Raw genomic sequence first — 19,251 nt, forward strand, 5'->3', positions numbered from 1 at the left:
AAATGATGAGAAGTACTTGGTGGACTCCACAGGGCAGGTGTGCAGAACAGAGGCAGCTTCCAGGGTCTGGGAGTGTCAGTGTAGACAGACACACACACACACACACACACACGCACGCACGCACGCACGCGCGCAAGAGGACAGAACATCCCCAAGGCATCTCCCAGCTCAGAACCTGCCTGCCTGAGGAATGTGTCGGACGATTTAATACCGGCTTGGATGTGGGATTCTAGCTGCCGGAGTCCTGAAATACCCTGGAATGTACGAGAACTAAGCATAAGGCATCTTGTCTTTGCCCACTTGACTCTGGTTGGGAGTCGTAGAATGAAGCCTGTAGAATGAGACCGATCTTGACCCAGAGAGTCTGAGATTCCAGGTCAGACCCCGGATCTAGGCCTGGATCCCTCCCAGTAAACGTCCCTGTGCCGGGTACAGATCGCTGGCCCAGCCCTGGGAGGGGGCTGAGGATAGGCCCCTGGAAGCCTTTTCTTTGGGCGACTGGGGGATTCAGAGGCTGGGGTGACCCAGTCACTCTGCCCAGATCCCTATCAAATTAGCCGAGGCCTTCTCTCTAGGGCTCATCGGAGGAGACTCCAAGGGCCGCTGATGGGCACCCGGTAAGAATCTGAACCACAAACCCTAAACCGGGAGCAAGTACACAAGTTCTTGGGGTCTGCCTGCCCCTCCCCATGCCCACCCCACCCCCAGTGAATGGCTCTCATAATTTCTCTGGACTTTTCGGCATGAGAACAAATGGCCAAGCGACAGCTTTCCCATCCCCAGCCACCCATTCCTCTGCACTGAGAACCAGCTACGGTGCAGTAGAGCGACAGGGGCTGCTCTGGGTACACTCGGTCTCCCCCCACGGGCCCAAACCGGCCCCTCTAGGGGATAAGCCTGCTCTCTGACATGGAGACACTGAACTGGTCTGGCCATGACCCCAGTGCAGAGCACACGGGGCAAGCAAGGCCAAGAGGTGCCATCATGAGTGCCAAGTCGATTGGTAGTGGCTTCCCAGAGCAGTCTTGGGAAGGATCCTGATACCACGCCACGCTGCAGTTGATTGGTGATGTCTGCCACGGTCGTGGATCTTCACCAGCCCTGATCTACAAGCTGGGTGACTTTCCCTGAGCAGGGGACAATTTCCCAGCCAGGACTTTGGTAGCAGAGAAGGAGTCCCTGGCCACCCAGGTATAACTAACCCACTAGACTCCCTGATAGATTTCTCAGGACCTTATAGGAAGCTCATATTGGCCCATCATTCCTCAATTGGCCAGGACCACGTCTGCCCCCTTTTCTGACGATGTTGTATTAGGAAACATTTGTCTAGAATAGAAACACATTACAGGGTTAATTTCTCCTCTGTAAAAATGATTAAATGCTTTCGTTCTCACCTAGGACCCAAGGGGTGGTCTGGCTGTCACCAGAAGTAACCTTGGACCCATCAAAAAGCTCTACCCATAGGAGGGAAGACGGGGGGCCTGGGCGCTGGGCGCTGGGCTCAAGTTCACAGAAGCACTCCCTGTGATGCTCTGCTCCAAAAGCCTAAATGTCCTGTGCAGGCTGACACCTCATTTGGACACCTTGGCCTGCAGGGTGCTGGGCAGATACAGGTACCTCCAGATGGCATAGTAGTGGGTACCAGCACCAAATGCCACAAAGAGATGCCAGATGGCGTGGGCAAAGGGGATCCTCCCGTCACTCTTGAAGAACACCGTGCCCAAGCAGTAGAAGACCCCTCCGGTCACCAGCTCCCAGATGCCCTCGGTGTCGGGCTGTCGGCAAGGACAAGGGTGAGCACAGGTCAGACGAGCAGCCAGCAAGACCAGAATCACCCAGCCATTCCCCCACCACCCAAGGCGAGAAGACGCGTGGACGGTGAGGCAGCCCAGAGCCCCAGGCGGGGCATCTCAACACAGTGACGTCATCAGTTCTCCCCAAATTCATTCTCCAGTGTAACGCATTTCTATCAAAATCTCAAAGAATATGTTCTAGCTTTGTTATCTTTTCTAAAAAGCAGTCTCTCTGGGTGTATCCCCAAAGAAGTGAAAGCAGAGACTCAAACAGGTACTTGTACATCCAAGTTCACAGCAGCATTATTCACAGTAGCCAAAAGGTGGCAGTAACCCAAGTGTCCATCACGAGAAGAACGGATAAACAAAGCGTTATTCACGTTACTTTATACAATGGAATATTATTCAGCCTTAAAAAGGAAGGAAACTCTGACACATGATACAACATGGACGGACCTCAAGGTTGTTATGCAAAGTGCAATCAGCCAGTCACAAAAGGACAGATACTGTAGGATTCCATTTACGTGAGGTCCCCGGAGGAGTCAAGATCATAGTCAAGAAGTAGAAGGGTGGCGCCTGGGGGGCTGGGGGTGGGGGAGGGGAGTTAGTGTGGAACGGGGACAGAGGTTCAGTTTGGGACGATGAGAAAGTTCTGTGGATGGATCGTGGTGACGGATGCACGACAAGGCGAAGGTACTTCACGCCCCTGAATTGTACTTAAAAGTGGTTAAAATCATAAATCCTACGCGTATTTTATCACGCTTTTTTAAAGTAATACATACTCACGGCGAAAAATTGTAGAGAAAAATGAAGTGCAGCAAGGAAAAGGCAGCAGTCCCAGCCCTCTGAGGTGCGCACCATTAACACCTGGGTTTCTGTTGGTTATGGGGGCTCAACGAACAGGAGGGACGGAGGGAACGGGGAGTAAGAAGAGCCCACTGCCCCCTCTCCCTGAGCCCACTTCCCGCAGGTATCACCGCTCACCACCAGTAACGGTGTCTGCCGGTATCCTTCCAGAATTGTCTAGACACGCACGATATACCTACGGTCTGCACTTCATATACATGTACGTGTGCAGAGGAACTAATCATTTTAGAAAAGGGGGCTCACACCATCCCTGCCGTCCTGAGACATCCGTTCCACGACAGAGTCTTGTGGAGATCAGGCTACATCCCCACGCGGAGGTCCATGCCAGTCTTTGGAACAGCTGGGTAGTATTTCATTGAACATACGTATAGTCACGCACCCAGTTCTCAAGCGGTGATACCTGAGTATTAAGGACATGTTACAGTAACACTTCCCAGTGCTTACTGTGTGCCAGGCCTCGTACACAGCGCAAGGGGCCTCACGTGAGGTAACTCATGCCATCTTCACAGCAATCTCACGAGGCAGGGTGACTATGTGACAGGCACGGACACACGCCCACGACAACATGCCAAGTGAGAAAAGCATGTCGTAGAACAGTGTGATCCCATTTTTGTAAAAGAAGAACAAACAAGTCGATACATCCGCATATCCACGTAGACTTGCCTATAGATAAAAAATGGAGGGAATTCTCTGGCGGTCCAGTGGTTAGGACTCAGCGCTTTCCCTGCCAGGGTTCAGTCTCTGGTCAGGGAACGAACATCCCGCAAGCCAAGTGGTGCAGGAAAAAAAAAAAAAATGTAAGAGATACACAACGAACCATTAATGGTGGTTGCACCTGGGGCGTCACATTGGGGAGAGGGTGAGAGGGGGATTTCAGCTCTTTTATACGTTTTCAGACAGGACTTATTTTTTGCGGTGAGTATGTATTTAAATATTCACTTACAATGTATGTATATATGTATTTAAATTATGTAATACATAATTTGATGGATATTATATAATTAATAGATACAACTGAAACGTACACATTTAAACAAGTAAACTTGGCGGGGGGAAGGTAATCTGTAAAAATAAATACAAATCGCAGGGAAAATGTTGAGTAGGAAAACTAATGGGGAGAGATTTCACTGCCAAGTATTAAGGTGCAACAAAAGCTAAAATAAGTGACATGGTTTCGCACTAGTATAAGAATAGACCAACTTGTGAAACGGACCCACGTACACGTGTATGAAGCTAACATATGATAAAAGGAACATTTTTAAATGGTAGATAAATAACTGCCTAATCGTTTGGGGAGGAATCACCACATACGTAAGAAACGGCGGTGGGAATACAGAGTTTAAAATTAAAAGGAAACAGGAGAAAATATAGGTAAATACTTATATAAACTTGGGAAAGGGAAGACCTTCCTAACCATAACACTTAAGGTAAAGCCATAAAATTAAAAAAAAAAAAAGAAAAAAAAACATGCTAGATTTGACTACATACATTTTCTTTAAGAGCTATGTATGGATACTAACACACTCAGAAATTTTTCACTTCAAAATATTTTCAACTCTAAAATAAACCACTACTCATAGATAAGAGATTAATTTAGACAAAGATCAATGCCTCAAATATATATAATGTAATGTCATTTAAATTTATAGGATACGTTATTTATTGGTCATTTCAAACAGATAACAGTCAATTTTAATTTTGGGGGAAAAAAAAGAAATATCTATTTAAACACAAATTCCTCCAGCAAGATCTATAGGACATACGTCCTTTCTTCTTTCGAAATAATTTTATTAGCTATAATTGACGCACCATAAAATTCACCCTTTTAAAGTTCACAATCTAGTGCTTCTCGACTACATACATTTTTAACATCTGCCAACAATAATCATTTAAAAGTAAGAAGCTGTTACCTGGCCTAGGGAGGTACCAGCAGGCTGAGTTGACCGTGCCCATTTGACAGAAGGGACAACTGAGGCTCAGAGAGGAAAGGGGATCCACCCACGGCCACACAAGCTGCTGCTCTTCCGTGGCTGGGGCCCTGAGGCCTCTCCCTGCAAGGCTCTCCTGCTCACAGGGCGAGGTGGTGCAGCCCAAAGATCCCGATACTCGGGGTTGGAGGTTACGGGGCCACATCCCAGCTCAGCCCCTTGAGGGCTGCATGTCCTTGGGCCAGTCACCTTCTCTCTCAGAACCTGAGCATCCTTGTTCATAAAACGGAGGTGGTCACATCCATCTCCAAGGACGCCTGGGGCGGGGAAGTAAGGTCCTGTGAGCAAGCTTCCTGCACGTCACAAGGGCTCAGGACGCACAGTAAGGAGGTCAACCTTCACGTGTCAAGAAGCAGCTTAGGGTGTGGAAGCATCAGAGGGGGTGTCAGAAGTCTGAGACTTGGCTCTGCCTCCATGGCCACCTATGTTATTATTATAGATTTAGTTTAGCGATCGGGTGCTTACTCTGCTCCAGGTACCATTCTAATCACTGTCCATGGGTTTTTCTTACTTGAGCCCTAAATAGGCGGGAACTGGAGCCCCGAGGGACTAACGAACTCATTGGAGGTGAAGCAGAGAGAGGAGGTGCCGTAGAACCGGGGAGCCGAGCCCTGGGGTGACCTGCACGTTCTCCTGCCTCAGCCCGCAAGTCACGCTGACCCCGGGCCTCAGTTCCCTCGTCTGCCAGAGGAGAAGGTTCAACCTGACAATCTCCAGAGTCACTGTGAGTCCCCGCCAGCCAGACAGGAGGCCCCACGCCGGGTGGGGGCAACTTACCATGGAAAGGATGACCAGGGCAGGGAAGAAGCCCATGACGACGTAGCAGAGCAGCTCCACGAGCTTGTACCTGCCAGGAAGACAAGCCATCTTGGCCTCAGGACAGCCTCCCCACGAGGGATAGCTCCCCGCTCGGGTTAGGAGGGGACACCCTGGCCAGAAGCATGAGAGAAAGAGACTCCACCCTCTGCCCAGCACTCCTGGGCCCAGACTTCATCCAGCTACACCCAGCAGGTGCTGGCAGAGTTGGGTGGCCATGGGAGGGTCTGTTTCCCTCTCTGAGACTTGGTTTCCACATCCATGAAACGGCATTTGAGGATTGCAAATGCTGGGTGTAGCATGCCTGTGGGTGCTTCCCATGTGCAACCCAGGGCAGACATTACTATTCGATCCCCGCACCTTTCCGCACAAGGCCCAAGCAGCCACTCTCCATCCATCTGAGTGGCTGCACCAGCTGACACCTGTTTGCTGTCCCTGGAGTTTCCAGGAGTCTGTTATTCCCTTTGGCTTCAGCTCTAGCTCTGCTTCTTTCCCACACTTAATCCCTCCCAGCTTGTCACTCAGCAGGATGGAAGGAAGTGGGCAGCCCTGAGAGCCTCTCCCCCTTATCCGCTAACACAGCTTCGGGAAGGCAGGTAATACCTGACATCATTCAGTGGGTCTAGGAACCTACAACGCCTTTTTTTTTTTTTTTAACTCTTCAGATTGACCCTATGGGCTGTGGACCTGGTGGCCATCAATGGACCTGAACACAGGGATGCCAGGCACAGCTGAGCCCTCATGCTTCTGGGGTGACTCTGGGGTCTCGTCTCACTGGGGGCAGGGAGGAGGCCCTGACGGAGGCAGCCCCCCACCTGAGGCCGCTCCCCCAAGCCCTGGCTTACCGCTCGTGGAAGAAGAAGACATAGACGGTGCCCACGGAGGCCATGACCCAGACCAGCCAACGCATGTGCGAGGCCCAGGGGCCCAGCTCGCGAAGGTTCAGCCTGGGGGGGAGAGCCGAGGGCACAGCCTGAGAAGGTTCAGCCTGGGAGGGAGAGCCAAGGGCACAGCCTGAGGCGGGCCCTGGGATCCAGCCCTCCACAGCCAGCCCGTCACAGGAACACCGACCCCAGAGAACCCCTGTCCCCACGGCCCCACGTGTGGGATGCGGCCTCTCACGGGAGGACACGTGGACAGACAGAAAGGGAAACGGAAACAACAGGCAATTATTAGAGCAAAATTAGCACAACTGATAACGTCCAAGCATTGAAAGAAAAGGGCATCTCAAGCCAGTGGGCATATAAACAAGTAAAGCCTGTCTGGAGAACGTATCGGACTCTGAAGGGCACGTAGCCCGTGGCCCAGGCACTCCAGGTTCAGGGGCTGGCCAGAGGAACGCTGTTTTGCGAGCACACAGAGGCACAGAAAAGGACATTCATCCCAGCATCAGTCCCTGTAGGAAACGCCTGAAAACCACTCAAACTGGCCACCAAAAGGGGACAGGAATATAAGGTGAGTGTCCCTCCAGGCTGGTTACTAACGTACTGACTCTCAGCTCTACAGTCACCCTTTTTGCTGGCTGGGTTATTAACTGAGCTGGGCCTCATGAATTTCCTCCTTCGCAACTGGCACAGCATCAAGTCTGTCGGTAGAGGCTGATGGAGAGACTTTGCAGAAGGAATTCCTTCTTTCCTTCCGGATTCCTGTGACTCTCTCCCCAGGCTCCCGGAAAGTGGGCTTTTCTCTCCACTGCTTGGCACAGGTGGTGTCTCCAGGGCCAGGCATCTGTGGGTCCCAGCCTCCTCCAGCCTTTGGCCTCTGTGTGTTTTCTCCAGCTGTTGGCTTAGGCACACAGCCGGGGGCCCCGGACAGTGCAGGCCTGTGCCCCGCCCCACACACATGCATTCCTGTCCAGCACGCCGACTGTCTTCAGCCTGTGCAGCCGTCTGCACAGCTAAACTGCACGGAAACGCTCCAGATTCCTGCAGAGAGGGACCCTGGTTCCAGAAGAGGGTGATTTTTCTTTTGCCCTCAATATTTATAACTCTACTGGGTTTGTTTTCCGAAGCACTGGGGAAGGAAGATTCTGTGTCACACTTGATCCTGCCAGTTTTTTCCATCCTTCGTGACATGGTCCTGCTGGCCTCGTGAATCCCGTGAATGACGTCTGCGTCCTCTGATTCTCTCTCTCTCAACCCCACATCCGAGCAACTGCCAAGTTCTGCCGACTCTTCCTCCTACAAAGCCCGCGAGCCAGGGCACATCTCCCCACCTCGGCACCTGTACCCCTCCTTCACGGCACAGTTGTGGTTCACTCCTTGTGCCAGTATCCTTGGGACAGTCAACGTCTGCATCCTCCGTGAGACTGTAAGTCCCATAAGGAGAGAGAGTCTGCGTCTTTGCTCACAGCCGTATCTTCAGACACCAGCACGGGATGGGCACAGAGCCGGTGCCCGAGTGGTCACAGCCAGGGATAAAGAGTAGAAATCCAGGCACTGAATCAGCCAGGCGGGGGACAGTCAGAGGGCTATTCTAGAAATCTACATCGAGGAGAGTTACGGCAGCTGAGCACAAAACCTAGCTTTAGGGCTTCCCTGGTGGCGCAGTGGTTGAGAGTCCGCCTGCCGATGCAGGGGACACAGGTTCGTGCCCCGGTCTGGGAAGATCCCACATGCCGCGGAGCGGCTGGGCCCGTGAGCCATGGCCGCTGAGCCTGCGCGTCCGGAGCCTGTGCTCGACAATGGGAGAGGCCACAACAGTGAGAGGCCTGCATACCGCAAAAAAAAATAAAAATAAAAACCTAGCTTTACTCTAATTGGCAACATCCGAAAAGAAACCTGAGATCACCTGGCTCCCAACAACTACAGGTGGTGCCTGGGGGTGACACGGGGCCATCAGGAGGCGGCCTTGTGGACGGAGTGCCCAGCCACGGCTTCTGGCTTCTCCCTCCTGCTCTCAGCTTCTCCCGTGGCTCCCACCTACCCACTCCAGCAGCAGCCCCTCACCCAGGACCAACACTGCTTCTCGGAGCCTCCATACGCCTGCCCACCTGGCATCCGACAACCAGAAGCATCCTGGTCGGCAGGACAGAAGCACGTCCCCTCCCCCGCAAAGCCCAGCTGGGTGTGGGGCTGCCTCTGACGATGTCTCCAGGCTGACGGCAGCAGGGCTGATTTCCTAACACTCCCGAGAGTCGCTGATTTCCTGGGGAAAGCTGATGCCGGAAACCCTGGCATCCGCCGCTCTACATCCCCTCTCCCCCACCTTCAGTCACTCAGTCCACTCAGTTTCCTGTAAATGTCTTTTCCATCCATCCATCCATCCATCCGTCCATCCATCCATCCACCCACCCATCCATCTATCCGTCCTCTCGACTCCAAGGCCGCTACCAGGGCCCCAGCCATCACAATCTCTCTCCCAGGTCCTTGCACCAGCCTCCTCACACCTCCCTGCTCCCAAGGCATCACCTTTAAGTCCAAAAAATAAAACTACATCAATATCCTGTTTCAAACCCCCAACCACTCCTCAGTGTAGACCAGCAGCTCCCGTCTGTACCCTGTTCACCACCACACCCGCACAACAATGACCAGAGGACCGTGGAGCAATAATCACTCTCAAACGCCGGTCACAGGAGGTGGAGACCTGTGGTTTATTCGCCCAGAGCACTGTCCAGCAAGCAGACTGGACGCTGACTCCTGCAATCATGACTCCACGACTCTCACCACATAATGTTGCCCGAAAGAAGCAAGATCCGAAGGAACGATGATCCCATTAACATGAGGTAAGAAATCAGGCAAAACTACCCTATGATGGTAGATGTCAGGACTGTGGTTACCCCTGGGGGCAGCGGACTGGGGAGGGGCTGGAGATGTTTTGTTTCTCCACCTGGGTGCTGGCTGCAGCGTATGGGAACTCACTGTGCATATCCCCCAGGCACGTTTCAAAAGCAGTTGTCGGGCTTCCCTGGTGGTGCAGTGGTTGAGAGTCCGCCTGCCGATGCAGGGCACACGGGTTCATGCCCCGGTCTGGGAAGATCCCACATGCCGTGGAGCGGCTGGGCCCGTGAGCCATGGCCGCTGAGCCTGCGCGTCCGGAGCCTGTGCTCCGCAGCGGGAGACGCCACAACAGTGAGAGGCCCGCGTACCGCAAAAAAAAAAAAAAAAGCAGTCGTTTTTGTGCGCACCGACAAAACCCGTCGATTAGTTGAGATGATAAAAAAGAGCGCTCCGTTTACGACAGCCAAAAATGGGAATTCCCCAGGCAAAAATGGAACAAACCTCTGTGGCTTCCACTCCTCAGAGGCCAACGTGCAGATTCTCAGAGCAGCACACCTCCTCCAGGAAGCCCTCCTGAGGCCGCCTCTGCAGGGTGGTGCCTCCTCTGAGCTCGACGGCTGCATGCGCACAGGCCCGTGTCACCGTGTTGTCACTGTCCTGTCACAGAGCCCCTCTGCCAGCCAGAACCTTAGTGTCCTGACCCCCAGCACCACCCAGCCACCCAGACACATTCAACAAGTGTGACTGGAACGGCCCTTCTCTCCTCACAGGGGCTCTGCAGGCTTCCCGGCTTTTCGCGTGTGACCTGAGTGTTTCTTTATTCCAGAACTTTCGAAAACCCTGAGGCACTTGCTGGGGGAGTTTATTTTTTGGTTTTTCTTTTTTAATTAATTAATTTATTTATTATTTTTGGCTGCGTTGGGTCTTTGCTGCTGTGCGTGGGCTTTCTCTAGTTGCAGCGAGCGGGGGCTATTCCTCGTTGCAGTGCACAGGCTTCTCATTGAGGTGGCTTCTCTTTGTTGTGGAGCACGGGCTCTAGGTGAGGGGGCTTCAGTAGTTGTGGCACGTGGGATCAGTAGTTGTGGCTCGCAGGCTCAGGAGTTGTGGCTTACAGACTTAGTGGCTCTGCAGCACGTGGGATCTTCCCGGACCAGGGCTGGAACCCCTGTCCCCTGCATCGGCAGGCGGATTCTTAACCACTGCGCCACCAGGGAAGTCCCTTGCTGGGGGAGTTTAAACTGGTACAATCTGTGGAGGGTGACTTGGCAACAGTTAGCCAAATGAGTAAGGCCCACTCCTGCCCCGCAGCCGTCCAGTCCTCAAATTTACCCCACAAAGACCAGGCTTGGCCACATGAACCTGCTGTTTCTGTAGATCAGAAAAGCTTGCCTCAACAATTTCACCTGATTCGAGCCAAAAGAACCAAGCACCTATGCTGAGTGGTATAACAGCAAGGACTTTCACTCCAGCCCTGTTTGTTATAGCAAAGGAAGGGGGAGTGCCTACGTCATAAATATTCATCAATAGGGGTGGCCGGGGAACATTATACTGCTGTAAAAAAAAAAAGAAAGAAAGAAAGAAAGAAAAAGGAGTGGGGAAATCTTCAAGGTACTAATACGGAAAGATGTCCCCAAGTCCACGACTAAGAGAATGAAAGCAAACTGCAGTTTGTACGGTATCCTTCCTTTTGTATTAAAGTAGGAAAGTATAAGTATAAATATAAGGATATAAAATATAGGCATGCTGCGTGTATTTGCATATATACATATGCATATACGCAAATGTGTGTCTGTACATGTACTCATACATACACGTTTGCTCTTTCCTACACAAAAGCAGTCCGGAAGGATACACAGGAAACTGGTACTAAGTAGTTGCTTCTAGGAAGGAGAATGGGTGGTGGGTGTCTTTTTACCTACACGCTTTTGTGCCAACACATCACCCAGCCAAACACGAAGAAATTCAAACAAAGGAAAGAGAGGACGCCAGCCCTCCCAGGGACCCGCAGAGACACTCACCAGGGCGCGTAGGAGGCCGCGATGAAGAAATAGATGACCATGCGGTCGGACATGTGCAGACAATGCTCCACCGTCCTGTGGCAGAGAAGGCGGGTTACGGGCCCTGCCCTGGACCAACGGGCTTTGGGGGAGCCTGGGCTCGGGGCTGACGCACCTCCGTCCACCATGACCCCTCGGGCCTCGGTGTCCCCATCTGTGAGTGACCAGAGCAGTGGTTTTCCAACCAGGCTGCCTGTCACCCTAGGAGTTGAATGGAGACACCTCGGGGGTACCACCGAGGACCCTCCTCACCCTGACAGCCTCCTCCCATATTTTAATCAGAGAAAGTCTGCATTCTGTTTTATATTCTGGGCTTTTTGAAAGATTTCAAATGATAAAGAATTCAGTAGCTTAAAAAAAAAGCGTGAGACACAGACTCACAGATACAGAGGACAAACTAGTGGTTACCAGTGTGGAGAGGGAAAGGGGGAGGGGCAACATGGGGGAGGGGATGAAGAGGCACAAACCATTACGCATAAACTAGGCTACAAGGGGGATTCCCTGGCGGTCCAGTGGTTAGGACTCAGCACTTTCATTGCGGTGGCCTGGGTTCGATCCCTGGTCGGGGAACTAAGATTCCACAAGCCGTGCAGCACGGCCAAAACACTAAATGAATAAATAATAAAATAAAATAAGCTACAAGGAGGTATTGTACAATCCAGGGAATATAGCCAGTATTTTGTAGTAACTATAAATGGAGTATAACCTTTAAAAAAATTGTGAATCACCACGTTACATACCTGTAACTTATATAATACTGTACATCAGCCATACTTCAATTAAACAATGAAAGAAATTCAAGGACCTACTGTATAGCACAGGGGACTATACTCAATATTTTGTAATAACCTATATTGGAAAAGAATCTGAAAAAGAATATATATATATATACAAACACATATATATGTATGTATAACTGAATCACTTTGCTGTGTACCTGTTAACTAACACAACATTGTAAATCAACTATACTTCAATTAAAAAAATAAAATAAAAATAAAAATGAACTTTAAAATGCATACTCAGGGCTTCCCTGGTGGCGCAGTGGTTGAGAGTCCGCCTGCCGATGCGGGGGACACAGGTTCGTGCCCCGGTCCGGGAGGATCCCTCATGCCGCGGAGCGGCTGGGCCCGTGAGCCATGGCCGCTGAGCCTGCGCGTCCGGAGCCTGTGCTCCGCAACGGGAGAGGCCACAACAGTGAGAGGCCCGCGTACCGCAAAAAAAAAAAAAGCATGCTCAATAGAAGTCTAGCAAGCAGAAGAAAGTATGGAAAATTAAATGTTTATTAATTCTATTCTATTCTCCTTTCATTAAAGAAAAATAAGTGCAAAACCAACAAACCTAGGTGCCCCCTGAAGACCCTCTGGGTTCTGGCATTCTGGTTCAGGTCCAGGCTCTGAAGCCATAAGACCTGGGTTCGAATCCCAACCCTACCACAGAGGGACTAGGGCCTTGAGCAAGTTACTTACCCTCCCTGGTCTCAGCTCCCTCAGCTGTAAAACAGGGAGGACACTGGCCACCTATCGGGGTTGCTGTGAGGACGAAGAGGGTCAGGACTCAGCACAGCGCATAACAGGAAGTGCTCATAAATGTTACTGTTTCCCTTATGACCTCCCCTTGAAGAGCAAATTACAGTCATCAATACCTCTGACCAGCGTGGTAGCCAGCCTCCAAAATGGTACCCAAGGAGCCCCACTTTCTGGTCCTCACACCTGTGTGCGGCCCCTCCCACAACAAATATGGCAAACATATGGAAACAACAGGAGGTTGCAGAAACGATGGTGTGTGGTTTCTAAGGCTAGATCATAAAAGATATCACAGCCTCTGCCTTGTTCTCCTGAATCACTAACTTTGGGGGGGGACGAGCCATGTGGCCGAGGGGAGGTCCACGTGGGAAGGACTGAGCACCCCCAAGCATCCAGCACTGACATGTCAGGCCTGGGAGGGAGACACCTTGGAAGTGACTTCTCCAGCCCAGGTCCAGCCTTCAGATGATGGCAGCCCCGGGCAGCATCACGACTACATCAGCAACCTTGAACCAGAAACACACATCTAAGCTCCCAAATTCCTGCCTCTCTGAAGCTTTGAGAAAGAATCAGGGTTTACTGTTAGTTGAAGCCTCTACTATGATTCAGGGTAATTTGTTACGCAGCAGTGGATAACTAGTACAAACTGTGATTCTATCTAGTGGCTGCAGCCTTCATTCAATTTGGCCGTGTTTCTATCTGATGCTGGCCTAACTGCAAGTCTTCCTAGAAATAAAAGGAATAACAACAGCCGATACATACAGAGCACATTCTATAATCAGAGCACCGTTCTAAGCTCTTTACGGGCATTAACTCTGTAATCCCACCTAGGAGGCAGGGACCATACTTTTCATCCACCACGTCGCAGATGAGGACACTAAAGGGCAGCACCGTCACACCACTGGTAAGTGGGCCCCAAACCCAATGACCGCTGTCTTTAGAAGAAAAAGGAGAGGGAGATTTGGACACAGAGACACACGGGGAGGAAGGCCTGTGAAGACAGAGGCAGAGATTGGAGTGATGGTGCCACAAGCCAAGGAACCATGGGAACCACCAGAAGCTGGAAGAGGCAGGGGAGGGTCCTCTCGTAGAGACATGGCCCTCCTGATACCCTGATCTCGGGCTTCTGGCCTCCTAACTATGAGAGGCTAAGTTCCTGTTGTTTCAAGCCCCCCAGTGTGTTGTAATTCATTACAGCAACCAGGAGCCACAGAGAGGAAAGAATGGGGACAGGAGGGGCTGGGATACAGCAGAGTCACAGGGATTCTGGGGGCAAGAGGGGGCATTGGACATGGGGACCAGTGGTCACTGCAGCTGCTACAATGGACCAGAGCGTCCCCTCACTTTATGGGGGCCCTGGAAACCCAGAATCAACACTGGCTTGGACACAACTATGTGACCTTGCGCAAGTCACATTCCAGATTCAGTGTCATCAGCCACAAGACAGGGATTCTACAAGCTGCAACGTGGATGAGCCCAGGACATCACGGTCAGTGAAAGAAGCCAGTCACAAAAGGCAGAAGCGTCTCAAGGTCCATCAACAGATGAAGCGATAAACAACGTGTGGTCCACCCAGACAGTGGCATATGATTCAGCCTTGAAAAGGAAGGCGATTCTGACACCTGCTACAACACGGATGAACCCTGAGGACACTGGGCTCACGAAAGGATAAATATTATACGATTCCACTTACATGGGGTACACAGAGCAGTCAAATTCATAGAGACAGAAAGTAGAAGGGTGGGTGCCAGGGGCGGGGGAAGGGGGAATGGGGAGTTAGTGTTTAATGGCGACAGAGTTTCAATTTGGGAAGATGAAAAAGTTCTGGAGATGATGCTGGTGATAGCTGCACAGCAATGTGAATGCAGTTAACACTACCGAACTGTACACTTAAAATGGTTACGATGGTAAATTTTATGTCCTGTGTATTTATCACAATTTTTAAAAAATTAAGAACAAAACAAATCAAAATTAAAATCCAGGATTCTAATGCCTACATTGCAGAATTATTGGAAAGATGCAGAGGGACATCTGCAGAATGCCTGGAACCTAGGGGGCGCCCAGAAGGGGGCGATTATCATGACGATGATGAGGGTCCCTCACAATGACCCTGGGAGCGAGGGGCTTGTTCTTCCGGACTCGCAGAAGTGAGCAAACGAGGCAAATGAGGGTGAGGTGGTCCGCCCACGTGGCAGTCAACCCCGCCGGCCCGAGGCCAAGACGGCACAAGGCCTTCCATCCAGGGCCCCTCCTGGCTCAGCCAAGCGTGGCCCGAGGCATCCTGCCTCACCCCTCAGCCCACCGTGGGTCCCAGCCCTGGTCACCCCTCCAGGAGCTCGCCCCCTCCCATGGGCTAGGCAGCAGGCACCTGAGGTGGCTCTTCTTCCAGGAGATCGTGTGGAACACGGTGGACACCACGAAGAGCCCACAGAGGCCGAGGCCGTAGATCCAGGCAGAGATGGTCTCCCAGTCATCGTCCGACAGGAAGTAGAGGTTGGAGCTGCCGAGAATGCTGGGAATGATCCAGAGCTGGAAGCAGGGTGGAGGGAGGTGCTGCAGGGCCAGACTTTGGGGTGGGGTCCAGGCAGATGTGGAGGGAGGTGCTGCAGGGCCAGCCTTCGGAGCGGGGTCCAGGCAGATACAGAGCCCCTGAGCAACCCGAGCCTTTTCTCCAGACCTGCGCTGTCCAACAGAACTTCCCACGACGGAGGGAAGGTTCTAGACCTGCACCATCCAGAACTTCCTGTGATGGTGGGAAGGTTCTAGACCTGCGCTGTCCAGCAGAACTTCCCACGACAGAGGGAAGGTTCTAGACCTGCACCATCCAGAACTTCCTGTGATGGAGGGAAGGTTCTAAACCTGCACCATCCAGGAGAACTTCCTGTGATGGTGGGAAGGTTCTAGACCTTCACTGTCCAACAGAACTTCCCATGATGGAGGGAAGGTTCTAGACCTGCACCATCCAGAACTTCCTGTGATGGTGGGAAGGTTCTAGACCTTCACTGTCCAACAGAAATTCTATGATGGAGGGAAGCGTCTAGACTCTGGACTGCCCAACAGAACTTCCCATGATGGAGGGAAGGTTCTAGACCTGCACCATCCAGAACTTCCTGTGATGGTGGGAAGGTTCTAGACCTTCACCTGATGGAGGGAAGGTTCTAGACCTGCACCATCCAGAACTTCCTGCGATGGTGGGAAGGTTCTAGACCTTCACTGTCCAACAGAAATTCTATGATGGAGGGAAGCCTCTAGACTCTGGACTGCCCAACAGAACTTCCTACGATGGTGCAAACATTCTAGATTGGCACTGTCCAGTATGGGAGCCACTAGGCACACGCCGCTACTGAGCACTTGAAATGTGACTTGTACCACTGAGGACTTGACGTTTTCATTTTAATTGGTTTCAATTTCAATTCCAACAGCTACACGAGGCCAGAGGCTACCCTACTGGACAGCGTAACTCTACAGAATATCGTGGTAAAACAGGAAGCCAAGATCTCCTCTCTGCAAGAAGCATCTCTGGCCACTGCCCCCGACCCGCTGGGTCCACGGATACCCCAGCCTCCCGGTCAGGGCACCCCGCTTCATGCCTCTGTGCTGTTGCACCTGTGGTTCTCTGTGAAGAAGGCATCCCTCCCTATCATGTCCACCTGGAAAACTCCTCACTCTTCGAATCCTGGTTTATCCATCGTTCCCTCTGAGAAGTCTCGGAACTCTCCGAAGCACTGGGGGTCCAGGGTCCCGGCAAGGGTTTGCCCAATTTCGTGTGTTAGGAGCCCTTTTTCTGGAGAGAGATTCTCCAGCAGCCCCAGCCAGCAGAACTCTAACGTGGGTGGCGCAGGTGATTTTAGATTTTGTAGTCACCACATGTTGAAAAGGAAATTACTTATAGGTGAAATTAATTTTAATATTTTGCTTAGTCCAATATATCCAAAATTTCATTTCAATGTGTAATTAATATGAAAAGTATTAAGAAGATACCTTACATTCTTTTCTTTCCATGCTAGGTCTTTAAAAGCTGGTGTGTATTTTATACTCACAGCACATGTCAATTCAGACAAGCTACATTTCAGTTGTATGAGGCCAGTGGCTACCAAGCTGGACAGCGTAGGTCTAGAGCTTCATTAAATCCTCAAAGGGGCCCATGAGCCAAAGGGTTAAGGACCACTGCCCAGAGAAGGATTTCTTACACAAGGCTGGGGTGGGGGGAGAGGGCAAGTATTCCAGGCAGAGGGAACAGCATGTGCAAAGGCACGGGGTCATGCCTTCTATTTTGGAAACAGCAGGTGTCTCAGAGCGCTGGAGCCTGGGGACAAGATCGTGGCAGTGGAAGGTGGGCCAACATAACACAAAGGCTAAGACCTATCTGGGAGCTTGCTACCGAGCCTGGATGCTGTACAAGTACTAGGGAACCACTGAAGGTTCTTAAGGTAAAAGAGAGGCACGCTCAACGCCTCCAATTTCCCCAAATGACCTTCCCCCGAGATCCCACACGCTCTTCCAAGGGCCATGGAAGACTTGAGAACAGGCCGCTCGGGACATGGCCGTGGAACGGAAACACAATCTCTCCAAGGGCAAAGAGGCTGCGTCCCCAGACCCCTCTTCAGCTCTCAGCCCCCCAAGACTCACAGCATGGGTGGCGCAGTTGGCGGCATGCTCGTACTCCGTGGGCTGGTACCTCCTGTGGGCAGGGACTCGGTGGTTCATGAACCTGCAAGGAGACACACAGTTCCCGGAAGCTTGGCTGGGAAGCCGGGAGCGGCCCGGTCACAGAATTCCCAGGAGGCCTGAGGACCTCGGCCCCTGCTGGTGGGAAGAGGGTCCGCCTCCCCTCCCCTGCCGTCCCCTTTCCCTCCTCTTCTCCCCTCCCCCTCACGCTCCCCTCCCTCCCTCCCTCCCTCTCTCTTTCCACTACACTTTCTTTGCACTATCCAACATTTTGTGCTTAATCCCCAAAGTGGTGTTTGCTGAATATCGGGTTGCAGGGAATTCCCTGGCGGCCCAGCGGTTAAGACTCGGTGCTTTCACTGCTGTGGTCTGGGTTCGATCCCTGGTCAGGGAAGCTGCGCGGCACAGCCAAAATAAATAAATAAATATTGGGTTGCAGCATCCTCTTCATTTCTTACTTTTAATTTGCTTTAAGCACAACAGACATACAATATAGCTCCCCAAGGTACGGCTGGATGGACTGCGACGTAGACACGTGCCCACGTGACCACCAGAGCCTCTTTTGCACACCCAAGAAAGCGGCTTTGTTACCGAACCCAGGTCCGGCCGCTCGCCGCTCGAAAGCCAGTTCTCGAGAGACAAGTGTTGGTAGGAAAGGACAGGTTGCTTTATTATGGAGGCCGGCCATCGGCGGGGAGGGCGGACGCCTGTCCGAAGGCCGACTCCACCCCCCGCCGACAATCAGGGGGCAAGAGCTTTCACAGACAGAGGGAGGGGGCTACAGGCAGGAACAGCACAGGCAGCTCCGACAGTCGTCTTGAAATTGGTCATCAGTGGTCTGACCAGCGTCATCGCGATTATTTTAGGTACAGTTAATCTTCAGTTCCAGGGTCGGTTTGTTTCCATTTCTTTGGGCCAATTCTTGGAATTGTGGCAGCTTATGTCATGGCTACAGCCTGGCCATCATGTAGTTAACTTCTTCCACCTGGTGGTGTTTCAGTACCTATAAGACAGCTCACGGGATATGGCTCAGAATATTATCTCTAGCCCTTGAGGAGGAACTAAAGGTCCTTGACTTTGCTTAATGACTGAACTATTATTATTTGGTCTCCTTTGACTGTGTTCCTCTGTTACTGCATTTTCTCACTTCTCTGATTAAACTTATTCTTTGGCTAAATTTTTTCCACAGACAAAAGGCAGGCGGAGGACATTGAGGGGGGAGGGGCAAGGACCATAGCGTCCTGCTCCATTTCACCTTTATACCCCTTCCCAGGGGTACTGCCCGCCAAGGACACCCCCCCTGACACTGCCACCATAGACTAGTTTTGCCTATTCTTGAACTTCCCATCAGTGGGATCACACAGCACACACCCTCTGGGTCTAGCTCCTTGGGCTCAGCATGACTTTTGCCAGCCTCAGTAATTGGCTGTTTTCGTTGCAGTAGAGTATTCCACCCGGTGAGGGAACCACAAGTTATCTATCCCATCTCCTGGAGGCGGACGTTCCAGCCTGGAGCTGTTATGGTAACTCTGCCACGAGCGTTCACTGTAGTGAACATATGCATTCATTTCCGCTGGGCGGAGACGTGTGGAACGGCCACGTGACTCTATCTTGACAATGAACATTCCTTTTTTTTCTTAACTTTTTTTTTCTTTTCTGGCTGCACCATGCAGCCTGAGGGAACTTTGTTCCCAGACCAGGGATCGAACCCATGCCCCTTGCAGTGGAAGCATGGAGTCCTAACCACTGGACTACCAGGGAAGTCCCAACAATAAGCATTCCTGATGCCCTGGTGTCTTGGAATCTTCCAAGCCCCA

The 19,251-nt window shown here is 51.7% G+C and overlaps 1 protein-coding gene across 18 annotated transcripts in view; it reads right to left on the reverse strand.

Moving 5' to 3' along the window:
- LOC115847107 (monocyte to macrophage differentiation factor 2) overlaps positions 1-19,251 on the reverse strand; it is a 126,098-nt gene that overhangs the window by 75,739 nt on the left and 31,108 nt on the right. For 5 of the 18 annotated variants that reach the window (XM_060285659.1, XM_060285661.1, XM_060285660.2 and 2 more), the window contains exons 2-3: positions 17,396-17,477; positions 15,135-15,295 (exon numbers count right to left, since the gene is read on the reverse strand). The exons of 1 other annotated variant lie outside the window; for it this stretch is intronic. In XM_060285659.1, the coding sequence (XP_060141642.1) occupies positions 15,135-15,295; positions 17,396-17,477 (243 nt within the window). Of the gene's footprint in view, positions 1-692; positions 1,776-3,444; positions 5,496-6,309; positions 6,453-11,201; positions 11,277-15,134; positions 15,296-17,395; positions 17,478-19,251 lie in introns of those variants that run through there. 12 more of the 18 variants (XM_060285663.1, XM_060285665.1, XM_060285664.2 and 9 more) reach the window with 9 other exon arrangements.

Source organism: Globicephala melas, chromosome 15 (assembly GCF_963455315.2).
Source record: "Globicephala melas chromosome 15, mGloMel1.2, whole genome shotgun sequence".
NCBI lineage: Eukaryota > Metazoa > Chordata > Mammalia > Artiodactyla > Delphinidae > Globicephala > Globicephala melas.